The 27,125-nt window shown below is 39.7% G+C and overlaps 2 protein-coding genes across 2 annotated transcripts; one reads left to right on the plus strand and one right to left on the minus strand.

Moving 5' to 3' along the window:
- Positions 1 to 19,264: 19,264 nt before the first annotated feature.
- LOC111382571 (desiccation-related protein PCC13-62-like) lies at positions 19,265 to 21,413 on the plus strand. Its single transcript, XM_023006589.1, has 3 exons — positions 19,265 to 19,717; positions 20,182 to 20,407; positions 20,918 to 21,413. The coding sequence occupies exons 1-3, from the start codon at positions 19,377 to 19,379 to the stop codon at positions 21,296 to 21,298; spliced, it is 948 nt and encodes a 315-aa protein (XP_022862357.1). The 5' UTR covers positions 19,265 to 19,376; the 3' UTR covers positions 21,299 to 21,413.
- A 66-nt stretch (positions 21,414 to 21,479) lies between these two features.
- LOC111382572 (40S ribosomal protein S21-2-like) lies at positions 21,480 to 25,473 on the minus strand. The gene is made up of 4 exons (XM_023006590.1): positions 25,375 to 25,473; positions 24,741 to 24,839; positions 24,490 to 24,622; positions 21,480 to 21,679 (listed from the first exon to the last, which is right to left on the minus strand). Exons 2-4 carry the CDS (start codon positions 24,788 to 24,790, stop codon positions 21,614 to 21,616), a joined length of 249 nt encoding a protein of 82 aa, XP_022862358.1. The 5' UTR covers positions 24,791 to 24,839; positions 25,375 to 25,473; the 3' UTR covers positions 21,480 to 21,613.
- Between the last annotated feature and the right edge of the window lie 1,652 nt (positions 25,474 to 27,125).

The following is a 27,125-nucleotide window of genomic DNA, read 5'->3' on the forward strand; positions in this document are numbered from 1 at the left end:
CCAAATTAGTATACAAAGTCCCACCTCCAACCAAACATCACCACCATGCATGAATCTTGCCTGCACCAGAGATGGAAGCAAAATTATTCCACTTAGAAGTTTGAGATTTGCACTCTTTCTACTTCTATAATTCCTTTTTCTTTAATTTTTGTTATTCTTCGATTTGTGAATTTGGGAAAATACAGAAGATTGGATTCTAAGTATGAAAATAAGTAAACTTTTTAAATGGGTATTCGTGAATTGTTCCCTTCTATAAAGCTTTCTAGACCATATTTCACTCCAGGCTGCAGCCATATATGAAGTTCCACCCCTGGGTACAAGGTTCCTACTTGTGCCTTTGAAGGCTGTGCTTTGGAGTAGAAGTCCGCGTTAAGACTGTATCGGCTATAAAAGTTAGACTAACTACACAAGAAAATGATAGAAATGCGACGTGAAAAATATTTTGTACGTCCTGAATATGGAAATCTTGACAATGCATTCACAATATATAACCGAATTCTATTTTGAAACCTTTCACGGGTTGTTTTTTTTTTTTTTTTTTTTTTTATTATTCTATTTTGAAACCTTTCACGGGTTGTTATTTGAATGTAATCTTGAATCTTCCAAGTTAATGGAACAAGTTGGTGTGCCCCACCTTGTAAGTAGAGAATATAACAACTACACTAAACATGCATCATGGAAGTCCCTACTAAATAATAATGAATTATCAACACATCAGAATATCAAATATTTACTATGTATTCCATTTCTAGATGCATTATCAACACCACTCTTGAAAACATCTTATTAAAAATTATAAGATGTAGAAATGGCGAACCAGACGTGAGACAATCACATGTCAATATTAACGATCACTTCAAGTTCCAAGAATGATGCAATTACAAGATATTTGGTATGCTAAAGTAAGTATAGGAGTGTGATAAGTAGTCTATCCTTTCATGGTTTAGCATAAAAGGTTTCGAATTGTTACACTTGATATGAAATATTTACAGAAATAATTTTAGATGTTGATATAACTATTATATATATACAAAATTTATTCAATTATCACATTTTCAGTTGCTCGTTACGTCATCAGAAAGATTTCTTTATCCTTCAAAATTTTTAACGAAGTTAACATCTACATTTTTAACTACTACGGCCCAACCAAGAACAAGGCCTTTTCCAGCTCGCCACCACCTCATCCTCTCACACCACCCTCCAACGGCGGAATCAATTCCCAAGAGGTGGAGGATGGTAGTCCTACCCCGATGGTGGTGGTGGATATTTATTTATTTTTTCTTTGATAATATACTTGGGCTTCAGGTTGGTCCACCCAACTAAATGTGGTGGACAGCCCAAATACACTTTGATGAAGGTTTAATTACACCACAGATCTCCTTTTACCAAAAAAACAAAAAAACAAAAAAAAAAAAACTTTTTTTTTTTAATTTTAAAAATTTTACCCTATATTCAAATAACATCTATTAAAAAGTAGCTCTATTTTCTATTTATAAACTTTTTGAAAAATAATAATTTATCCATTGAAACCCAAAATACAAGAAATTAATATAATTCCCTCCTCAATCTTTCAAGAATTAATCCCTGAGTACAGAGATTAATTTCATAGGGGCGTACCAGATCCCTCATCGTAATAGGCGGGCCCCACATGTAATAAAAAAAACTGCGATAGATCCCACTCTGTGTGTGTATCCATGTACTTCAAGTATGGTTTATCTTTCAAATTCTAACACCACCAACTCCAATAACATGACCACCAACCACCTTCGCAACCACAACCAATTGATACCACACAAATATCTCTATTACAATCTAATACCTTCGCCATCATCACATACACCACCATCGAGATCTCACCATCATCATCCCACAAGTAATTGTGCTGCCATGATGAGGACGACTCCTGTTGATCGAACACATCGAAGCCTAACTTTCTTCCTTCTTTTCCGTCTAACATTATGAAAGGGTATTTTAAATAAACAAATAAATAAATAAAATCAGTTAGGGTATTTATAAGCTTTTTAGTCTAAAATAGGGTAATTTTGATGTTATCCCTTCAATGAAATATTTCAAGTATTTGTATAAATAGAAATTTAATTTTGTAATTATAAAGAAATAATAATTAAGTAATGTTTTCAAAAGCGTAAAGCGTGACTAGGCTTAAGCTTCAAGCTTACGAACCTAGGTATAAAAAAGTTTTTTTTTTATTTGTAATATTATTTTAAGTTTTTAAGCATTCTAAAAATTATTTAATAACTAATAGTTTTTACAATTAGTCAATTATACAATTTTCAAAAGAAAAACCTAAAACTAAACCAAATAAAAGGCTTTTAAAGAAATAAAAAAAAATTAATAAAGCATTAAGTGATCAACTGAATTTGGCGCTTACTGCTAAAGCGAGGCGTCGTGCTTAGACGACGCTGAGGCACTCTTTTTACGAGACTGAAATGATGCCATCAATTGTAAACAAGAAAGAAATGAGAGTGATCAAAATATTATCTTTTGGTAACAAAGAGAAAGGATAGTTTGCAAAGTATCCTTTTACCCATACCTTGAAACTCCCGAGCCTCGAAAGCAGGGGTGAATTTAAGAGTTTGAGTCAGCACGGGTGGCCGTTAATCATCTACCATGAGCCGTAATAAAATATTAAGAGTTCGTTTGATACCATTTTTTTGCAAAAAATGCATTTTGCAATAATGATTTGATGGAGAAAGTGTGACAAAAAATAAATGAAAGTTTTGAATTTGTGTGTAATGTTATGCCCCTATCTAAACTACCTCAGAATATCCACCACCACACACTCCGATCTGCTAGACACCCACCCGAAGTGGTTTCGAAGTGATCTCCCCAATGTCAATGACCTGCTATCACACTACGAGACATAGGCGATCCTGCTGAACTGACCGAAGCGCCTCGCCCCTGAGGCCGAGGCGAAGTGCACTCTGGGGGCCTTTGTCAGAAGATCCGCCGCCAATTTCAGAAGGAGATCTTTGCCAAGATCCTTTCTACCCCTAAGGTTTAAATTGATTTGATATCTCCATGAGGTTAGTTGATGTGATTTATCAACTTTATGTCAACTCAAATCAGAAGAAGCAATTACCCGCCCACTCTACAGACGCGGCTGATTGACGCCTATGAGCAGACACCTCATACCGTCAGATGTATACACGTGCCCCACATCCAATGGTTCAGCCCACCTATAAATACCCAAGGTTGGCAAGAGGCAAAGGTAATGAAACTCTTTCTATATAGCACTCCATAGCAAGCATATATATTTCTCTTCCCCCTTATTATTTTGCACAACCCCTGGGTACAGTTCCGACCACCTGAACCTAACTTGATCGTCGAAGTGTATACGACCGCCGTCGCCCCTGCTGGTCCCGATCGTGTGTGTCTAACCGTGCATTGATTGTGCACAGGAAGGAATACATGGAGTAGCTCTCGGTTGGCCAAGTAAAAGGTCCAATTTTTTAGGTCAACAGATTGGTGCCGTCTGTGGGAAACACTTCCCGTTCAAAGTTCTGCATTCTCCACCGAAGAAATCACCAAAAAACTAGCGACTAACCCTGAAAATGGCACGTTCTTGAAAAAGAACACAGTTGAGTTATAATCCAAGTTCTCACCACCCTTGAAAAATGAGATAGGATGAGTTATAGCCATGAAGACGACAACCCCATGAGAGAGGCCTCTGAAGAGAAGGTGCTCCATAACAATGTTACTCACCAAAGACCCCATCACAGGCGTCGCCGAGGTAAAAGAATAGGCATGCTCACTGAAGGAATGACTCAAATAGCTGCGGGTATGAGAGACATCGCAGCTCAGAATATGGCGATGCATGAACTTCTCATGCAAGCCCGAGGTCACCAGGGCTGTCAAATGCCCCAAGGATCTTACCCAGTGCAAAAAGTCCCAGTATCTCGTTCCCGAGGCCACACCAGTCAGCACAGAGAACGCCCCCTCGAAAGAGAAGTGGGCGCCGAAGCCACATCTTATGTGCAAGGGAACCAGCCATCAGAACAACATTTGGGGGACAATTTCCCTCAAGAATATGCGGAACAGAGGTCGGTGAGCGTCTTCGACCGGATAGGGGAGGATCCTAGCAATAATGTCCGCCTAGTGAGAAGATCAGTTCGGCCAGATCAGGAACAAGAACAGGCTTCTCCTCCTAGAAATAGGAGGGACATGAGGAACTTAGTCGATTGGGAGAGTCGAGAAGAAGTACCTCGACCTCCCCAGAATATTCAAGATGATGAAGGGTCAGATGGGCCCTGTCGGTCTTATGAGATTGACGATGATGATGATAACCTCCCTTTCTCAAGGGAGATCCGAAACTTCCCAATGCCAACAAATTTTATGCCCCCTAAGATCCCCAAGTATGAAGGAAAGGGGGACTCGGAGAAGCACTCACCAAGTATATGACACAAATGAGTCTCAAGGGAGCCTCGTCTGCTTTGAAATGCAGAGCCTTCCATTTAACACTAGGCGGAGCCGCCGAAGTGTGGTACAACAGGCTTCCTCCCCTAAGCCTTAGAAGTTAGCCAGATCTAAAGAAGGCATTCTTGAATCAGTACCTCTCGCGAAGAGATGAAGAGGTCCCAGTGCAACGCCTGCAAGACATAAGGCAGGCCCCTGGAGAGATGCTGAAAAGCTATCTCGCCAGGTTTACAGACGAAATCACATATTACAAATAGGTCACCGACAGAGAATCCCTTTCAGCCCTGAAAGGCGACCTCAACATGAACACTTTGTTCTGGAGGGATGTGTGCAGCAAGAATCCTTCCACCTATGACGAACTCGTGGAAATGATGATAGTTGAAATCGTGAGTGAAGAAATGATTGATCACCGAAACCATGCCGCGCAAGGACTCCCTCCACCTCAGAGGCAAGTAGGTCGAGGACCCGCAGCACACTTTGTTACTCAGCAATGGACTCAAGCAGGACACACAATAGCTCCCACTTCCGGACAGGCACTGGCTTCCGCTACACTAAATGCAGTGCCGGTATTGGCATATGAAAATGCTCCTGGCGAAGCAAGGCCATCTGGAAGAAATGCTAGCAAGAAAAAGAAGAAGAAGAAGCGATCAAACAGGCCCTTGGAAGGGGCAAGGTTTTGCACTTTCCATCAACTCTATAGGCATGACACCAACAAATGCAAAGACACTCCTCGACGCCCAGACCGGACCGACCCACACCCCTCTAGGAGGAATAAATATCCTCACAGATCTGTCTCCCCGAACAGAGGAGATCGAAGGCACAGAGAGTTGTCACCCCGGAGAAGAGAATCAAGTGACCAAGGAGAGTCCAGCCAAAGAGATCAGGCCCCATTTTCTGGGGGCCAAATCATCAGGAAAGTCGACACCATCATTGGAGGACCCCACATCGGTGGCAACACCAGGAATACCCAAAGGAATTGTACAAGGGAAGTAAAAGACCCACCAATGATCACTTACATTGTCAACAAGTCACAAGAGGCCAACAGGATGGCCCAAATTACCTTCTCCCAGGAAGATGCGCGAGTTCACCATCCCCATTGCGACGCACTGGTTGTGAGAGCCGTAGTAGCCAAAAAGGGGCTCAAACGCATGCTCGTCGACAATGGGAGTTCGGTGAACATATTGTTCGGCTCCACCTTTGACAAAATGCAGATTGAACATGGGTTGATCCCCATGACCGACCCGCTATTCGGATTTACTGGGACAACATCGTCCCACGAGGACGGATCACTTCGCCCGTCCAGATGGGTTCGGCACCCCTAGTGACCTTACACTTCATGAAATTCTTAGTGGTAGACCACAGATCGGCCTATCATGGAGTATTGGGCAGACTCGCTTTGAAAGATCTTTAGGCCGTCATATCCATCCACTACTTATGTATGAAATTCCCAACTGAATATGGGATTGCAACGGTCCGAGGTGATCAGATGGGCTCTAGGGCATGCTACTTAAACTCGCTGTGAAAGTTGGAGCCCCGAACTGTTAATGTAATCCTAACTGAGGCTCCCAGTGAAGCCAGTACAAACGTGGAAATGCTCAACGCCCCTGAACAAGAGCATACCTCTGAACAAGAGGAAGAAGTCGACATGGAAAAGGCCCCTGAACAAGGGCACCATCTTGATGAGTTAGATCCCCGAATAATTGACTCTGAACCAAATGCAACCCCAATGGAAGAATTGAAAACTTTCTCCGCCAACCCAGAAGACCCCAGTCAGGTCTTGCGTATAGGGAAGGCATTGTCCCCAGAAGCAAAAGAAGAGATGATAAGCTTCTTGAAAGAGAACTTGGATGTCTTCGCTTGGAAGCATGAAGACATGGTGGGAATAGATCCAAGGATCAGTTGCCACCATCTTAATATCAACCCCTCTTGTGCCTCCCATCGACAGAAGAGACGTGCCCTCAATCCGGAGAGGTACGAGGCACTGAAAGATGAAGTAAACAAACTTAGCCGCAGTGGTTTCATAAGGGAGGCCATCTACCCGAAGTGGATATCCAACCCGATCCTGCTGAAAAATCCCAGCGGAAAGTGGAGGTTGTGCGTAGACTTCACAAACTTGAATAAGGAATGCCCTAAAGACAGCTTCCCACTTCCAAGGATAGACCAACTTGTGGATTCCACTGCTGGACACGAACTGTTGAGCTTCATGGATGTATACTCAGGGTACAACCAGATATCCATGTTCCGACCTGATGAGGAAGCTACGTCGTTTATTACGGACAGAGGTCTGTACTGCTACAAAGTCATGCCCTTCGGATTGAAGAATGTCGGAGCTACATATCAGAGGTTGGTTAACATGATGTTTGCAGAACGCATTGAAAAAACCATAGAGGTCTACGTGGACGACATGTTAGTCAAAAGCCTCCAGGCAGCCGAACACGTAAGTCACCTCGACCAAACTTTTCAAATACTTAGAAAATATGAGATGAAGTTGAATGCCCTCAAATGCACCTTTGGAGTGGCTTCGGGTCAGTTCTTGGGATATATTGTCAATCAAAGGGGGATTGAAGCAAATCCAGTGAAAATAATGGCCTGCCTTGCTAGAGATAAGGTCACCTCAGAAGCCAAAGGAGGTCCAAAACCTCAATGGTCGGATAGCCGCACTTAGTCCCTTCATCTCCAGAGCTACAAATAAAAGTTTTCCTTTCTTCAATGTGCTTAAACAAGGAAAGAAGTTCCAATGGACTTCTGAATGTGAGGAAGCCTTCCAGGTGCTGAAAAAGCACCTCGGAGAGGCACCCCTCCTATCAAAACCTCAACCAGATGAGTCACTACTGCTATACTTAGCAGTTTCGGACATAGTGGTCAACATCGTCCTAGTCAGAGAAGAAAGTGAGCGCCAGCTGAGCGCTTCTCCTAGTTGAAACACGCTACCCAGACATGAAGAAACTGGCACTCGCCCTTATCATAGCCTCAAGAAAATTGAGGTCATACTTCCAAGCCCACTCAATCGAAGATCTCACCAACTTCCCATTGAAGTAGGTGATGCAGAAAACAGACGTATCAGGACGCTTGCTAAAATGGATAATCAAATTCGGTGAGTTCGATCTATTGTTCCGATCTCGACACGCCATCAAGGGCCAGGCCCTTGCAGATTTTATGGTTAAGTTTACCAAAGCCCCAGAAATGGAGGCGACAATGGAACCAGCTGAGCCCCCCATATGGAAACTATTCGTAGATGGGTCCTCAGGAGAGACTGGCTCTGGGGCAGGGATCATCTTGGAAAGTCCGGAAGGCCACAAGCTAAATTGTGTAGTAAGGTTCGGTTTCAAAGCCTCGAGCAGTGCTACTGAATACGAGGCCCTTTTGGCAGGAGATGTAGGTCAGAAGGCTCCTGGCGAGCAGTGATTCTCAACTTATAGTGAATCAAGTCAATGAGACCATCGCGGCCAAGGACAATAGCATGGTTGCATACTTGAAGTTAGTTCTAGACCTAGTTCCTCATTTTGAAAGGTTCGAACTGACTCAAGTCCCCCGCCTAAAAAATACACATGCAGACGCCCTTTCAAAACTGGCCAGCAGCAAGGATTCAGAGCTCCTAAAGGTTGTCCCTATTGAGCACTTATTAAAGCCCTCCACTTCCGGAGGTGAAGAGGTACTGTGGATAGAAGGCATCCCATTATGGATGCAGCTTATCATCGCCTATCTGAAGGATCAATCACTGTCTGCTTCTAAAAGCGAGGCTCGAAAGTTAAGAAGAAAGGCTGCACACTTCGTCATGCAAGAAGATAACCTTTACAAGAGAGGCTTCGCCTCGCCACTTCTCCGATGCGTGGGAGGCAAAGAGGCCACATACATACTCAGGGAAATCCATGAGGGAATCTGCGAAAATCACTCCGGAGGAACGGCTCTGGCACACAAGGTTCTCCGTCAAGGCTACTTCTGGCCGACCCTGAAAAGGGACGCTTACCAGTTTCTCCAAAAATGTGACAAGTACCAGCACTTTTAAAATATTCAAAGGCAGCCTTCTCAGAGCCTCTTCGTAGTAACCAGCCCTTGGCCATTTGGCAAGTGGGGCAATGACTTCATTGGTCCACTCCCAAAAGGAAGAGGAAGTGCAACTTTCACCATTGTCTCCATTGACTACTTCACTAAGTGGGTCGAGACTGAACCCCTTGCCACGATCACCAAGGCGAACACTACTAAATTCATCTGGAAGAACATCATTTGTAGGTTCAGCATTTCCCACTCCTTAGCGTCCAACAATGGGAGATAGTTTGACAATAGGAAGATGCGAGAATTATTCGACGAGCTAGGCATAAAGAAGGACTTCTCAACGCCTCATCACCCTCAAGCAAACGAACAAGTTGAGGCAGTGAACAAGACTATCAAGCAAACCCTGAAAATGAAGCTTGACACCTCAAAAGGGGCTTGGGTGGACGAACTCTCCCACGTCCTCTGGGCCATCAGAACATCTAGCCGAACTGTAATAGGGAAAACACCATTCTCGATGACCTACGGAGCCGAGGTCGTGAGCCCGGTCGAGGTCGGGATCCCATCACACCGTCGGATATACTTCAATGAGATCAAAAACGACGAGGCTCGAATAAGCGAACTCCACCTCCTTGAAGAAAGAAGGGATGCTTCCCAAGTGAACTTGGCAAAGTATCATTGAAAGATGACCCGCTATTATAATTCCAAGGTCAGAAACAGAACTCTTCGTTTGGGGAACCTCGTCCTCAGAAGGGTCTTCCAATCTTCAAAACCAATAGGGTCCAGAGTATTTGGACCTAACTGGGAGGGCCCTTACCACATCCGCAGAGAATCCTGACCTGGCACTTTCGAAATTGAAGACATGGCAGGAAAAGTACTGCCTCATCAATGGAACATCGAACACTTGAGAAAGTACTATCAATGATGAGCGTTTGTTCCGATCCGATCTCAATATTGTCTAATAAATGGGTGTTCTGATCTGATCTCAATTGTAAAATCCCTAACTTACTAAGTACTGAAATTGCCTAGGTAAAGTGTGGTGTAATTTGTCAAAGTAATGAAACTTCGATTCTGTGCCACATCGGTTAGTAAATTGTTTCCTCAATCTTTCAATATATTTACTTAAGTGATCCAATCTCAAATTGTTAACTGATTAACGTTAAGAGGCACTTCATGTTTACTTAAGTGGTCCGCTTCATATTACTTGAGTGATCCGATCTTCTGTTATTAACTGGTTATTGTTAAGAGACGCTTAGTCTTAAATGTTCATACGAGGATAAACAAATCAATACAATAAGATAGCAGAAGCACCAATACTTAACAAAAAATTACATTTCATTTACTTGAATTTGAAATACAAAAAGGCCGAAGTCATTAAAAAAGTTGGCCCTATTCTACTGGAGGGTCTTCTCAGACCGCTTCTGCCTCAACCACCGCCGGGGCCTCCGGAGCTTCTTCAGCAAGCCTATTAGGCCGGGCTCCAGTTGGTCCCCCGAACTCTGCCATCAAAGAGGAGATGTCCAAAGTGGGGTGGATCTCTTTCAGCCAACCCAGCAAGCCTTGGGCACTCCAGGAGGCCCAAAAATTGGCGAAGTCATCGTACAGGGGGTGTTCTTCGAAGTGGTCAATGAAATTCTGAACCGCCACCTCCCTTGCCGACTTCAACTCCTCCTTCAAGGAGGCAATCTCCTCAAATTGAGCCTCGACATTTTGCCTCAGCTCCGCCTCTTCTTTGTTTGAGGCCTCCAGAGCCTTCGTAGCGAGCCGGTAGTGCTCGTTAGAGTGATCCACTCGCCGAGTCATGGTATCCACCTGGCACTCCACCTTGTATAGCTCCTTCTTCAGTCGCTCCACTTCTGCTCTAGCGACAGTTAGCTGGGCCTCGGTCTCCTTCCGTCCCTTCTCCTCCTTAGTGGCCTTGGCCCGGGCCTCTCTCATAGCATCCCCGTACTGCATTGCCTCCTCGAGGCGCTTGGCGAGGTCCTCTCTCTTAGCGTTCAGCTCCTTCACCAAGCCCTGGAGTTGAATGCTGGTGCTAAGAGCCCGGGCCACGTAGGCACTGTTGGCCATCACTAGGTCTTCGGCTGTGCAGAAAGCGGTGTGGTCCCTCCACTCTTCGATCCAGTATTTATTGTGGACTACCGCCACTATAGCCGTTTCTGGAAGAAAGGCCCCCAACACTTCTTTCACCGGCTCCTCCGGGTTGATGCCCAAGAAGTCGACCTCCTTAGAGGGACGGGCCCTCTTTCTCCTCTGCTACCCCGACACTTAGGCAATAGGCACGGCAGCAAGTGTCGAAGTGGCCGGGGCAGTAGCAACCTCTGCTAGTGCAGGCCTCTTCTCCGGAATGGCCACCTAATAAGAGTGTAAAATACCATATTTTCCCCTCTTAACTATTGCATTCATGTGATTATATTATGCCAAAATGTACTCATTACTCTTATATTTTGGTTTAGGTTGCATTTTGGTGAAAAAGATGAAATTCGGAAGAAACAAGTGAAAAATGACCAAAGTAGAAGAGAACGAAAGTTCGAGGACTAAAGTGCAAATGATCCAAACTTGTGTCCAAGATTATGATGAAGATTCGAAAGTATTAGAGGTCAAGTGGATGAGGAACGAAGTCAAAGGGATGAAATAACATCAAAGTTTGATCAATACATCAATTTCCAATCGAAAACCAACACACCAATTTTTAGTCTCATGTTGGGACCCATTTTTGACATGGAAGATGATCGAATTGGGAGATGACTTCTGAATAAAAATTGTTTCCCTTTTAGTTAGCTATCCAATGCAACTTGAATCACCTTTTTATTTGATCTTTTGAGAATTTTTCCATCTCCCTGTGGATACAACACCCCAAAGCTATACTACAATAACCGCATTATTCTTTGGGCGTAATCACCACCCCAGTTGGGATTGTTGTCTGCTTCATAATGGAGGGTGGCCTCGCCACAGTTGGGCGTTTTGAAGGGGTGTCACTCTTTTTGCCCTTTCGCAACAGGTCGGCCTCAGGGTCCTCTGGCTCCTCCTCCTCCTCCTTCGTCGGAGGCTGGAGCCTTTTATAGCATCCACCAGGTCCTCCATTTGCTCTTGTAGGTGGAGGAGGAGGTATTCAGCGCCCGTGTCTCTACCATCATCCTTTGGATGGTCTTAAAGTCGGGGCGCACGGGCATCTTCTTGTTGAAGTTGTCTGCAAGGAACAAACAATGAATTAGTACAAGTGTAAAGAGTTCAGAAATATGGAAGGGTAAAGGCTTCGGGACAATTACCTTGAGATGCCATCAGGTCGTGTGTAATGAAGTGTAGATTTTTTCTGATCAGTCGATGGTATGACCTCTTCTTTTGAGGCAGCTGATAGATGATGCAAATGGTGTCCTCAGAAGACAGTTCGCATTGAGGAAGAGTACCTTCAAGAGAAATACGAATGTTAGTCACGATCCGAACCGAAGAGAAATATGAAGAAACACAACTGCGATACTCACTAATGTCGAGTACTTCGTGGGGATCGTAAGAGGTGTCAGGGGGTCCCCTTCCATCGTGTCCCATCGTCCTGCGGCCCAGCACCACGAGCTCTTTCACTCTTTGATAGAGCTCGACAGATCGAGCATGAATGGAGTATGGGAACCCCATGAAGTAAGGTAATACCAACCCGGGTCTTATCCCTCCCGACTGTTACTTTAGGGATATAAAGGGTCTGAAAGACGGAGAAAGGCATCTTGTTCGCAAAATTATTTCTTCTCGATTTTAAAACCCACCGCAAGTGTACGGTTCGTTAACAAGTAGTAAAGTGGACTATGAGTCCAAGTATCGTTCCCACGAGGATTAAATTAGCTCTAATTAAACTAATGTGACCTTAACCGAATCTAATTGAATGAAAATTTGGTTTAAATGTGAAAACCCTAATTTTGGGAGAAATCCCCAATTCGAAACCCTAATTGCAAAGAAAACCCTAATTTCAAAATTGGAAACCCTAATTTCAAAATTTCACTAATCTAATGAAATAAATACGCAACTGAAATGTAAATATGCAATTTTAGAATTATTGTATTGAAATGAATTGAAATGAAATCATTAAGAACTTGAATCCCCAATTGACTATTAAAAACCCTAATTTCACAAATTCAACGAATCGATGAACAAAATGCCAATTCAATGTTCCTAAATTATCCAATACACTCTCTCGATATATATTGAATCTACTCTTACACACCACCAGCCTATATTTCTATGGATGATGCAATGTATAAGAATGCATGACTTTTTATGAATATTTTCATGAATTGCATAAAGCATAGAGGTAAGTTTCCATCCCCTATCGGACCCTATGTCGATTTATATTCTATCGAATTTATTTCCCTTCTTTCGAATGCAAAGAATAAATCATCTACAATCACATAATAATTGGCCAAATAATTATGGAAACATTCAAATCATATAAATCAAACATTTGTCCAATCGAAACTAATGTTGAATTTATGAAATAACGGAAATTTAAATCATCAAAAGGTTCATCAAATTCCTAATGAACAAAAACCCTAGCCTATAATCATCATTACAAAATCAAGGAATAAAAAAACGAAATTAAAAGGTAATAAGAATACACCCGTATGGAATTTCTTCAATCCATGTGTATAATCTTCAATCCGTCTCGAGCCCGCGTGAAATTGAATCCAAAATCAAGTTTCTTGCCTCCAATTTTGGTCTCTCTCTTCTCCCTGGTCGTTCTTCTTCTTCATATGATGAATTTAGGTATTTATATCGCGTCCAAATTAAGTAGGAAAGGAGTTTCAACCAAAACGAAAAACTGCCCCTGAAATTTAAAAATCCTTCTATGCGACCGCATAGAAGGAATCTATGCGGTCGCATAGTTCAAATTGTTTGGGTTCATTGAGTCCCTGAAGCCTTCTATGCGACCGCATAGAAGGTTACACTATGCGGTCGCATAGAAGTAATTCCCTTTTAGTTAGCTATCCAATGCAACTTGAATCACCTCAATTGGATATCGGGAAAGAAAGTTATGATTAAAATACTGAAAGCTGTCTGGCGGAACCATGCGGCCGCATGCCTTTCTACTATGCGGTCGCATACACCTATACCGAGAATTCAAGAGGCGATACCATCGATTCTCATGCCCCTCATTCGGCATATCTTTTGAGTATTTGCGCTTTAGTCCTCCAACTTTCAATTGTCTTCATTTCAGTCCTTCTTCAATATTTTCTTCTTCCATTTGCTTTGCTTTGTCATTGAGCTCATACTTGGCATGTCTTCCCTCTCGTTTTGCATTTAGCTCAACTTTTCAATATTTGCACCTTTGGTCCTCGAACTATCAAATTGTTGCGTTTTGGTCCTTCTTCGGCTCTTTTCTCCTGAATTCCACAATTTCCATTGAATTATCTACAATGCATAAATTTAACTGGATTAAGTCACAATTCAACCATTTTATCCATATTTAAGTCATGTTTATGAACCAAATAAGTGTGTAAAAACACACATATCACATCTCAACCCCAAGTGATGCCTTTTTCCACAACATCCAGGAGCCCACCATTTGGCTCCACGAGTTCGAATTGAGTTGGGTCGGAGCTAATCCATAGGACCTAAGTACCATCCTAAAGAAATGGTGAATTGGAAGCCTAAGGCCGGCTCTAAGGATCACCTCACTTATGGCCATGCACCCCGGCCTAGGATAGCAAGCCCTCTCTTCAGGCTCGGGGAGGATCAAATTTATGCTATCTGGAATCCTATATTCTACCCTAAGTCTCTCTAGGTCGGCCTCCTTTAGTTTGGAGGGGTAATCCGACGCCCCCCAGTGCACAGAAGTATCAACCGGGCTATCCGGCCTCTTCCACATGTTCTCCCCCCCAAGTATCGCCTCGGCTATATCGGAGGTCGCCACAGTGGGCTCGTCCATCCTCACTAATTCTAGCCCCCTCCCCGAACCAAAACTTCCCTCAAAAGCCATTTTTCAGAAAGTAAATGTCCCAAAAGTTACTGAAACTTCTGAATTCAGAGGTTTCCCCAGCCGGAAATGGTCAGGAAATGGAGTAAGGTCGTCGAAAATTGATATTTCTCGTCGGAAACGCTCGAAAAACGTCAAAAATCGTGAATGATTTGAGAGCAAAGTAAATTTTCTATTTGCACAAGGATGAAAAGCTTCAAAGACACTCAAAGTCCGCCTTTTATAGAACGCTCCAACTGATCTCTACCGTTGAATTCAAATGCAATCAATCTAGGCCGTCCGTCGCATCATCAATCTAGGGCGTTGAAATGAAACGCCAGATTTGATCTACGCCTAAGATCTTGCTGTGACGCTCACGCTCGCATAAAACGCGTGACCTCGGTCACCACCAGCCGTTGACAATAAGTAGCCGCAGCATCCTTTTAGGGGAATGGGCATGGCACCCAACTGTGACCTTGGAAATACGCAACAGCTGTCAAATCATTTAACGTCAAATGCCCACCTCGGGTCGATCTCCTCACTCAACTTTACAAAGCTTAGACGCACCTGACGCGGAATCACCTGTGGGTCATCGCTTCGGTCGCTGCGTTCCCTCCTAAACTTTACAAAGTTTTAGTCATCTCCCAACGCGTCGTCCCCTGTGGGTCAGCGCACTGGTGGCAGATGGGCTCCTCACTCAACTTTACAAAGCTTAGACGCACCTGACGCGGAGTCCCCTATGAGTCATCACCTCGGTCGCTGCATTCCCTCTTAAGCTTTACAAAGTTTTAATTATCTCCTAACCCGTCATCCCCTGTGGGTCAGCGCAACGGTGGCAGATGGGCTCCTCACTCAACTTTACAAAGCTTAGACGCACTTAACGCGGAGTCCCCTATGGGTCATTGCCTCGATCGCTGCATTCTTTCCTAAGCTTTACAAAGTTTTAGCTATCTCCCAACACGTCGTCCCCTGTGGGTCAGCACACCGGTGGCAGATGGGCTCCTCACTCAACTTTACAAAGCTTAGACGCACCTGACACAGAGTCCCCTGTGGGTCATCGCCTCGATCGCTGCGTTCCCTCCTAAGCTTTACAAAGTTTTAGCTATCTCACAACGCGTCGTCTCCTGTGGGTCAGCGCACCGGTGATAGATGGGCTCCTCACTCAACTTTACAAAGTTTAGACGCACCTGAGGCGAGTCCACTGTAGGTCATCGCCTCGGTCGGTGCGTTGACCTTCTTCCTATGCATCATCCATTCTTGCAGCACTTCAGTCTCACATGAGTAATTGTTTTCCTTACGTAGTAGCGAAGCTTTAGAGCATCTGCCTAAGATCATCGCTTCGGCGAATGCAGAAGATCGGCCCACAAACTCCCACAAGTCACAGTCCACGTACCGAGGCATACACATCCGGTCGGGAAGGCAAGTCCACCCATAATATAAATATTCATACGTGGACTTGGGGGACCAGTGTTACGCCCCTATCTGAACCACCTCGAAATGTCCACCACCACAAGCTCTGATCTATTAGACACCCACCCGAAGTGGTTCAGAAGTGATCCCCCCAATGTAAACGACCTGCTATCACACTGCGAGACATAGGCGATCCTGCTGAATTGACTGAAGCGCCCTCGCCCCTGAGGCCGAGGCAAAGTGCACTCCGAGGACCTCTGTCAGAAGATCCGCCGCCAATTTCAGAAGGAGATCTTTGCCAAGATCCTTTCTGCCCCTAAGGTTTAAATTGATTTGACATCTCCATGAGGCTAGTTGATGTGACTTATCAACTTTATGTCAACTCAAATCGGGAGAAGCAATTACTCGCCTACTCTACAGACGCGGCTGATTGACGTCTATGAGCAGACACCTCATACTGTCAGATGTATACACGTGCTCCACATCCAACGGTTCATCCCGCCTATATATACCTAAGAGTATGAAAATCTTGCTATATAGCACTCCATAGTAAGCATATATATTTTCTCCTCCCCTTTATTATTTTGCACAACTCTTGGGTACTGTTCCGACCACCTGAACCTTACTTGACCGTCGGAGTGTATACGGCCGCCGTCACCCCCACTAGTCCCGGCCGTGTGCGTCTGACCATGCGTTGATTGTGCGCAGGGAGGAATACGTGAAGTAGTTCTAGATTGGCCACGTAAAAGGTCCAATTTTCGGAGTCAACATGTAATATTATTTTATTAAAGAATGCGTGTATGAAAAGAAAGAAAAAAATGTATTTTGAATAAAATAAGAATCGAACAAGGCCTAAAATTTAAATATAACAATTATTTTGTTTAAATTGAGTATATATAATTCTGTTAAAAAAAAAAAGGATTCATCAAATAACATTATTACCAAATTTTGTATACCTCAAAGGAAGAGTTCGGATTAGAATTTTTATAGTTAAAACCTAACAAATGTAGTTTTGGTAAATCTAATAGCACAATCTAAAATGTACCACAGTGGTTGCATTTATAAAAATTCTTTTAACAGGTCACCGGTTTGAAATCCTTTGATCCACGTCCTTATTGAATTTTGGTGAAAATTGTAGAAAAAGAATATTGCACAAAAAAATTACGTAGTAAGGATTCAAAATCAACCATGTACATGTGAGCCCCAACCAACTGAGATACAAGAAATGATTGAAAATAAATGTATTACTAGTAATATAATGTATAACTTTAATCTACAGCCAAAAAAAAAAAAAGTCTCCCGCAGATCCAACAAGTGCGGCCGCGAGTGTTTGCCGAGTGCTGGATCCGCGCCTGTCGAAAGGAAATCAGGTCGAGCTAATGTAGCAAATATTCATTATCAATTTTATGATTTTTTTCTTGTATAGCATCTAAAGGAATTTTTTATTGTGATATATTGGAGTTATGGTAAACTTGAGGTGAAATTTTTCTGTACGATATTTGAGTTTGGTACTCGAGAGATTTTATAAAATAGTAACAATTTTTTAATCTTTTTTCTAAATGTCATTCTATTTTTTTTAGTACCCATAACTCATGACTTATATTTTCTAAATTGGCCACTTGACCTTGATCCCACACTTGAAATAATTTGTAACGGCGCAATCATAGTAAGAGACCTGTTCTAGAAACAATAGAAAGGCCATAGAAAGAGTGGTTTACCTGCACATATAACAACTTACGACATTAAAATATAGAGTTTTATTCATTATTCATATAAGCATCTTCATCAAACATAGTACGATTCATGAATTAAACTGGCAATAGCAATTCATATTAGGTATAACTTACAAAATAAAATGCTAAAACCTAATTTCGTTACAAAAAATGACAGTAAAACAACTAATGAGACATATGAATAGATAATTTCAAAGAAACAGTTGTAATAATGCATAAAACTATTGGCCATATTCTTTTATTTTTCCTTAAAACAAAGTGAATTTTTTAATTCAGGTCTTACTTGATGTCTTTTCATCTTTGAAACATTTTAGGCCGAATTTGAGAAATTCGAGATTTTTAAATATATGTTATCTAAATATTTAAATAAATAGCATATTTAGATTTAGATTTTATACAATTCAAAAGATAGAGTAGCAAAATAAATTATCTCTCACAATCCGAGCATTATGCTAGCAAAATATTTAGCTTTCTAATATTTTGAGATGCAAAATTAGTAATCATCAAACCATTAAAATCAAGTTTTTCAACATATTATTTTCGATATAAATCACAGTTAATCCATTCAATCTCTTTTGTAATATGGTTGATTAAAGATCAGACATAATCAACTTTAACTTTAAAAAGCTTCTTTCATTGGAGGCAATGGTTGGTAATTGCCTCCTCGAGCATCTTATAGGAATTTTCATAGAAATTTAGGATATGTTTGTGTACAACATAGATTAAAGTACGTGATGAACAAAAAATGAATTTCTTTTTTCTTTTATATTTAGTAGTCTGTATTATCAAACATGTCATCATAGTACGAGTTGCCTCGACAATTAACTTGTGCTAAATAAGCATCTAATTCTAGTTTAGAGTTTTCATCTTCAACTTCAAGCTTGGAATCAGCACTCCCTAAATCTATCACTTTCCTTCCTAAACCTTAAGTGCCCCTTAAAAACCAAATTTAATTTAATTTAATTTATTTTATTACTTTTTTTTTTTTTTTTTTTTTTTTTTTTTTTTTAAATTTTACTTTCAATAAATGAATGCTTTGTATGTTTATATAATTTTTCTCGTATCTTCTTATACACATTGAAACTCAGTGATAGAACTTCATAAATCTATTTTTCACATTCACAACCTTCCAAATAAATATTGTTATAAAGCATGTTTTTAAAAGATTAAAAAAAAAAGTCATAAATCCATCTTTAAACAGAGAAATAATTTTATATTAATATTATAAAAAAACTGATTCAAAGAAGTACGTAAAATAAATTTTTCAAGAAGATAGTTAATATCTCTTCTTTTTTTCTTGGCTCCATCCTACGAAATTTCATCATAGAATCTAAATAGGATTTGCATTGTACTCCTATCCTAATTTTAGGCCCTAAGCCATCGTCTAGGTGGCTTTGAAGAGTCTCTAACTTTTAATTGATGTGATTTAATATGATCAAAGCATATTAAGATTTTAATTTCAAGAATTGCCATAATCTATTTATGAAAATTATGCATATATTTGACACTTTGATGAAAACATGCACGGGAGGTGACACATTAAAAAAAGTTAAATAAGGAAAAAAAATTGTTTTTCTAACCACTTAGTTTTTAAATAAATTGGTTTGCATCTTATTTTCAAATGCACTAAAATGTCTAAAACACGTATAAAATATTACCCTTTTCTTATTTCATTGCTTCTAATTTGCATTCTTGTGATTTTGTCCTTTTTCTTCCTTGGGTTCTCTTACTTACTTTCGTGTTGAAACACTTCGCGGGGGGGGGATTGTTAGCCATATATGCATGTATAAATACTTATAATATCTTGCTTATATATGCATAATATCAACCGAAGTTCCCTTTAATATTTGTGTCTCTTCCCATTCTGCAACATGAAAATGGTTGCCTCCACCTCCATCTTTATGTTCATTTTCTTGGTGTATACCAACTTGTACATTACTATATCCAGTCCAGTTTGCCCTCCGCCGGATTGTTCGGAGCATGCAATTCCAATATACAAAGAAGATATAGACATGATACAGTTTGCCCTGAATTTGGAGCATTTGGAAGCAGACTTTTTTCTGTTTGCAGCCCTTGGTTATGGCCTTGATGAGGTTGCACCATATTTAGTAATGGGAGGCCCTCCCCCAATTGGGGCTCAAAAGGCAAATCTTGATTTTCTTACAGAGAATATTATCACTGAATTTGGCTTTGAAGAAGTTGGCCACCTCAGGTCCATTTTTTCTATTTTCATTTTTCCATTTGCTTCAAAACGATGCAATAAATACCCAGTAAGGTTTGATGTAATGTCTAAGGTTTGATGTAATGTCCTAAAATCGAGTATATTAATAATGATAATTACAAACTTAGGAAGTTGACCTAAAATCACCTCAAATCGATCCATTTATGCTCTATATTTAAATTTGTTGTCTGATATATTTTTAGTTATATTGTGCTCGAAATTCCCATATTATATATTTTCAAAGTCAATTTTTAACGAGTAACTACTGAATTCTATCACTTCTTCTCATTAATCTTTAGTTTCTAGTTAAGGTCTATTATGTAGTGAGACAATCAAATTGAATCTTTAGGTTGCAATGGTGAACTTGATAACTCCATTCCTTTCTTTTCTTTTCATAATTTGATGATAAATAGATTTGAAAAAGAAAACGTTTGATTTTTATTTTTGTTTTGCAGGGCCATTAAATCAACGGTAGGTGGATTCCCAAGGCCTCTAATGGATCTTAGTCCCAAGAACTTTGCAAAATTGTTCAATGAAGCATTTGGATATGAACTTAGGCCCCCTTTTAACCCTTATCGTGACAGCCTCAGCTTCATGATGGCTTCTTATGTAATACCATATGTGGGATTACTTGGCTACGTGGGCACAAATCCCAACATCAACGGCTGCGTTACGAAGCGAGTAAGCAACTTTCTTGCTACATAAACTAATATATTTTATCACGCGTCCTTTTTCTAATACGCGAATCAAAATTCGAACAACGACGACTGCATTATAAATTGAATAAGTCACGTCTTCATAACATAACTAACAATTTTTATCACATATCTTTTTCTTTAGGACTTGGGTATGTGAAACACAAATGACAAATCCCAACATCAATATTACATTACAATACGAGTGAGTCACAACTCACAAATTTAATCACGTCTTTTTTTCTTAATTTTGTCGAGTGTTGTATTATTCGACTTACATAGTACACTTCTATGACATGTTTGGTAAAGAATACTCAATTGCACCAAACGTTTTATTATTGTCAATATTGTGTGTCAAAGAAAAAGAAAATTGCTTCTTTTGACGTTAACGTAAAAATTACTATCGAAACTAATTTACTTATCTCATAATTGGTGAAATTTACTTATTTTTACTTGTAAGTGCACGTAATTGACAGCAATTGTTATTTGCTTTCAGCTTTTGGCAGGACTACTGGGGGTAGAATCTGGACAGGATGCATATATTAGAGGATATCTATATGAGCGATCCAAGGAGGTTGTGTTCCCATACAAACACACAGTAGCTGAGTTCACAATCCGACTGTCCGAGTTGCGAAACCGATTGGCAATGTGTGGAGTCAAAGACGAAGGCGTGATCGTCCCACCACAGCTCGGGGCGGAGAATCGGACCATAAGCAACTTATTATCTGCCGATTATAACTCCCTCTCCTATGGGAGGACTCCACCGGAAATTCTCAGAATTGTGTATGATACCGGTGATGAGCACGTTCCCGGTGGATTCTTTCCTGAGGGAGCCGGTGGAAAAATAGCCCGTGAACTCCTCGAAAAGCATGCATAGTATTGAACGTACTATTATTCAATCTTCTTTGCCAAATATATGTGGCTAAAGAAGTCTTGCTACTTTATTTGTTCGGTTACTTAATCAAATTAAAATATTCGCAGCGTTTTTCTCATAATATTAATAAATATCATTTCCAAAAAAAAATAAAAAAAGTGTTAATAAATCAAGCAGAAATGTGTGGAACAATTAATCAAGATTTTATTAAAAGCATGTAATCTGGTAAAATTACTCAAGCTTCGCAAGAGGTCACATAAATGAAGTATTATGCATAATCCTAAAAGAAACAGTAAAAGGGCTCTGAATGGCTTGAGATCACTGTTGTCGAACTATAACTTTCTTTGTCTGCCAGAGCCTATCAAGTGCACTGTCTGCATCTCCCTGCAAAATGGATTTTCCCAATTCCAAAACTGTAAGATCCTAAATCACAGGCATAACAACATAAAAGAGATGATGTAATTTTTGGCATTCAAAGAAAATATAACAAAAATCCCTTTAAATATTTGATTTGTTGGGTCCTCAAATTGACAAATCTTGTACTTCTCAACTGCATAGCTTTCTTTTTCTCGTCTACTAGAAAAATGCAAAGGCAGGAGGAGGAAAACAACTAGGGGTGTCAACGCCCAAGAGCTTCTCTGAACGTTTTGGTCTTTTCGTAATTTTCTAATAACAGGGAAGTGGCCTTCACTGACCACAACCATAAACACTTAAACCCACCTTACACCGAAGGCCAAACTAGAATACTATTTGTGCTAGCACATTATGTAAGGTGGAAATTACATAATTCCAGGTGTTTAAAGATTAGAATTCAAAAATAAGGGACCAAATTTCATTATTCAAAAATCAGGTATGAATATAATAAATATTATCCCTAATTCAATTTCAACCCTAATTTTATTCTCTCTCTCTAAACACATCTCTCTCTCTCTACCCTTCCCTCTGCCATCGCCAATAAGAGTGCCCACCGCCGAAGACACCTAAGAATCGAGCAGCGGCATAGTTGCTGCAGTGCGCCAACTTCGCAGCCGGCGACGTAAGTGAAATCTGAGAGCCTCTCGCCTGATTTGTGAGCAATCTGAGCGCCGCTTCCCTGATCCTGATTTGCTGCAGCTGTCGGAATTTGAGCGCCACTTACCTCGCTGTGGCGAGCGTCGGTGCTGCTACGAGTTAGTCACAGCTTCGGTGCCGCTACGAGCGATCTGAGCGTTGGTGCCTGATTTGCTGCAGCTATCGAAATCTATAGTATGTGTGCTGATTTGTGTGGTGGTGCTGGAGATCGATAATGTGAGATGGGTGGTGCGGTTGGATGCGGTGGTGTTGGCGAAGTTCCGGGTGTGTGTGCTGTGGGTGCCGTGGTGTTGGAAGAGAATCTCGGCCCTTATATGAGTGGCACTTTTTTTGGGTGTGGATGCTGCGATGAAGCTGTGGTTATGGTGTTTTTGTGTGGTAGTGATTTTGTGGTTGGTAGTGTTTGCTAGTGATGGTGGTGCACTGTGGGTGGGATGTGGTGCAGTCGATCGTCGTGTTTTGGTGGTGGTTTTTTTGGTATGTTTGGTGGCGACGGTGGATCTGGTTGTGTCGATTAAGTTGATGTTGGTGCTGGTGTTGGCGGTGGTGATGACGACGGCGTGAGGGTGGTTGCAAGTGACAGTGGAGTTGGTGGTGACTAACTATTTGACCCGTGACTTTAAAATTCGATCATCTGTGACTAAAAAAAGTAATATGTGATTATTAAATTTGAAAATATGTGACCTGTGACTATAATTTTTTGGATTTGTGACCTATAATTTTTTGATATGTAACATCGACATAATCTGTGACTTATCAAAATTGTGATCTGTGACCTCGAAAAAATCTGTGACCAATTAATTTGATGAAATGTGACTGATAAATAAAATCTGTGACCTATAATTGTGAATATGTGACCATGAATAGTATAACAGTGGCTTTATTATCATTATTTAATAAATATTTTTAATTAATTAGCTAAAACCTGATTTTTGCACTAAAGAAACTTGTAACTTGAATTTTGAATTGGGCATAGTTAACACCTGATTTATGAACTCTTCCCTTATGTAAGGCATGACAGGCCCAGACCATTTAATACCTCTAAGTCTCTAACATCATTATTTTAGTATCAAAATGAAGGATTTAATCTAGAGGGGAAAAATGAAGGCTTTAATCTAGAGGGGATAGACTAAATTATTTTTGTTTTACAAAGATTGATTCTAATTACAGATGTTACAAGACAATTAATATTGTGTATCCACATTATCATATTAATAAATAAAGAAATAGTTTAAAAAAGAAAGAGTACAGGAAAATAGGATAATACAATGCATTTGCAGTGGTTTTAGTATTTGCACTCAATAGCAAATCAGCAATAGCATATTTCCAACCACAATTGCAACCTTATCTTTTATAAAACAATCAAATTCCAAAGACATTCAAACAATTACAGGTGAACATCACAGATAACAAGAATTTCTTGAATTTCTTGCTTTACAATGAAAATATATATGATAAATCATAATTAAAAAAAAAAAGAAACAAGAACAAAAAAGACGAGACTGCAGCCTACAAAAGCTGTTCTACAAAACTCAAATTTGCCTTTTGAGTAGATATTATAGTAGAGCTTACATTGTAAAGTAAGCAATCCTAGCAATATATGATATTCAACAGTTATGTTAATATCCTGAAATTTATTCTTTTCGTAAATAGAGTTGTTGGCGTCTTGTTACATAGCTAGTTTCCTGCTGTTGCAGGAATTCCAGCCAACTCAAATTAAAGAGAATTGCCCAAACAGGGTTGATACTGTTGAGCGAAAATATGAGCCATAAAATTTCTTGGAGTGGATGTAGATTCAGTTTCAATCGCACCACTATAAGTCTGGTTTGTTTCTCACTTTCCGTCCTTTGGAAATTTTCTTTATTTATTTGGTTGACATATTGCCTGTGCATATTATTAACACATTCAAGTTGTAGTTTTGGAAAGAATATATCTTTCTGAGTTGTCTGGGAGTCCAACAATCACTCTTTTTATTTACTTATTTATAAAAATAGCATTTTGTACTATATACAGTAACACTAAAAGAATTATGCAATCAAATAAGTAAAACTTCTCATCGATAACTATAACAGAAATTTAAAGCATCGCAATTCCAAAGTGGAAAGAAATGGGCAGATTATTACCTGGGCACGAACAAATCCACAGAGAGCAAAGGTGGAGAACTGGCCAGTGTATCGGCCAGTTTCATCCAAGTGCCCAACGTTGATCTGGACAGATGCATGATCCTTAGAAGTGATCAACCTGTTTGTGGCAGAGCTGCACCACAAAAGTAATTAAATCGGTTAAATATCTAGTTCTAACAAGTCAATGAAGTGCATCTTCAGAACTCGAGTTGTAAAGGGCAAAAATGTATCCGTATAAGAAATATGCCTACCACTTCCTGGGGATGTAGAGATCCATGTTTTGTCCTTCCTCGTTCTGCATCTTGGCTAATTTGTCCTAGCACTCAAGGGAATCACAAAGCTGAAAGCACCTGAATCCACAAAAAACCCACTAAAATATTCAAACAGAAGAGCAATGAATCAATTGTGCCCATCAGTAATCCACCCACTAAAACAGCAAAAAATTAAGCATTTTCTTTAGTTTACAATTTTTCACTTAAAACTTTTTTGGATCAGTGAACCAGTCTGAGATTTAATTAAACTATCGAATCAAACACCCAACTACAAATAAAAATATAACTTATCCACAATGTACTTTATAGCGGAACTTTTTGCATTTAACTCGAATTAAATATGGTGAATACTCTTTGCCATAGTTAATTAACCAAATAAACTTAGTATACAAAATACTGAACAAATCTTCATCAAAACAGACATCTCCCAAACATAACTTGTACTCTATCAGTGCACGTCAAAGTCGTTAGTTTCACAATTCTGTATCAAATCAACAATGAGAAATTACAGCGATAAAAAAAAAAAAAATAGAGAACAGAGATGATCGTAGATGTGCATAGATACTTAGATATTCAAACTGATGATGAAGCTAAAGAAGAAACGAGAGAGTACCGGAAATGCAGGCAAGGAGATGAGAGAAGCAGCCGTTGAGGGGAAGAAATCGTCTTTTTAGACTTTATACGTTAAGAGATGCAGAAAAACCCTAGGAAAAAAACCACTTTGACCCCCAACCTTTGATGCGTATTGCAAAGTAGTTACCAACTTTCAACTATGAACTTCTAAATCCCTAACTTTTAAAATTCAAGAGTGTACAATCGTTCTTTCCTCTAGTACTTTTAGGGTTCGTTTGATTGTAAAAATGGAATTGAAAACTAATTTTAGAGAATTGAATTGCCTAGAAATTATTTTCTTAGGAATTGTAAATTATTGTGTTTGATTGGTATAACTTTTCAAGTGAAAAATGTTGAAACAAAAGTATTTTTGGTGTTCGTTTAGCTTTGTTTTATATGAAAATTATTAATTTAAGGGACAGATTTTACTGGTATTAGGGATGCAATTTGTTTCCACTGCCAACCCAAAAAAAAATCAAGAAAATCATCTATCTTTTGTGTGTTCGTTTAGTTTTGTTTTCCATGAAAATTGTCAATTAAAGGAAAATATTTTTTTACAATTATTCTTAGAATTTATTTCCATTGCACGAAAAAAAAAGTTGGAAAAATTTGGAAAAAAAAACCGCTATAGTAAACCGGAATTAGAATTCCAATTCAAGAAAAAATAGGAAAATGGCTTAGGTGGCAAGAATCATGGAAAATGAATTCCCTAAAAAATTTTACCTATCAAACACTCATTTTTGACAAAAGGTGGAAATGAATTTCCATTTTTCATGAAATTGGAGGTTATCAAACACTACTGAAATGCCTCAGATATGCAAAAGATAGTAGCTATTATCCAGATTAATTACATGGCGTACAAATGGCAAAAGGGTCCCACGTTGAACGACTCGAAATCTATTGATTAATTGGATTGGGTCAATTAAATTAAGTAATTCATGTTAGCTTGGTCTCGGCCTGTTAACTCGATGGTCCATCTAGATCCATTCCCTTCTCTATAAATATACTGTTGGAAAATAAATATTTTAAATTTTAAATTTTCAAATTAATACATATAAATTTGTTGTTTCTATTTTAATATTTATTTAATACAAAATTAAATCAATAATATTATAGTGTAACATACATGTTAAATGACTTAATTCTTATTAGTGTGGGGGTTAAATTTATTTATCCCTATAAAGGGGAATTATTTTATTGAGATGAAAAACACAATTTGAAAACTAAAATACAATAACTTGAAGTATTATTCTTTGTACAATTTTATACTATATTCATACTATTTTATCAACTCGATGAAAGACACATTCTTTATCTACCTATGATCGTGCTTATAAAGGGAAGGTCGACTGTGAGTCACATAGATTTTATTTTGAAACCGTGTATTGTCGAAAGAACTCATACGAAGAGGAGGCAACTCGATTTATAGGACAGCATCTTCGATGACTCTCAAGACTTACATTCTAACTCTTTTCTTATTATTGAATATATATATATATATATATATTGAATTATGTTTATATTATTTAATTGATTATGTTAATTGATAATTTATCTACACGCAAATCACTCATTTTTCTGAACATATACAAGGTTATTCCACACTTAAAGGTAAGTTTTTACTTCATATAGCCAAATCCTCCTCTACTATCTTTCTTGCACTCTATATCTTTTGGAAGGCAAACGATCTTTTTCTCGATCGATGATCTTGTAAGTATTATGCCCTAAGTCCAATCAACCTTAGACATAAAT

The sequence above is a fragment of the Olea europaea genome, unplaced genomic scaffold (assembly GCF_002742605.1).
Source record: "Olea europaea var. sylvestris unplaced genomic scaffold, O_europaea_v1 scaffold2524, whole genome shotgun sequence".
NCBI classification, from domain to species: Eukaryota; Viridiplantae; Streptophyta; class Magnoliopsida; order Lamiales; family Oleaceae; genus Olea; species Olea europaea.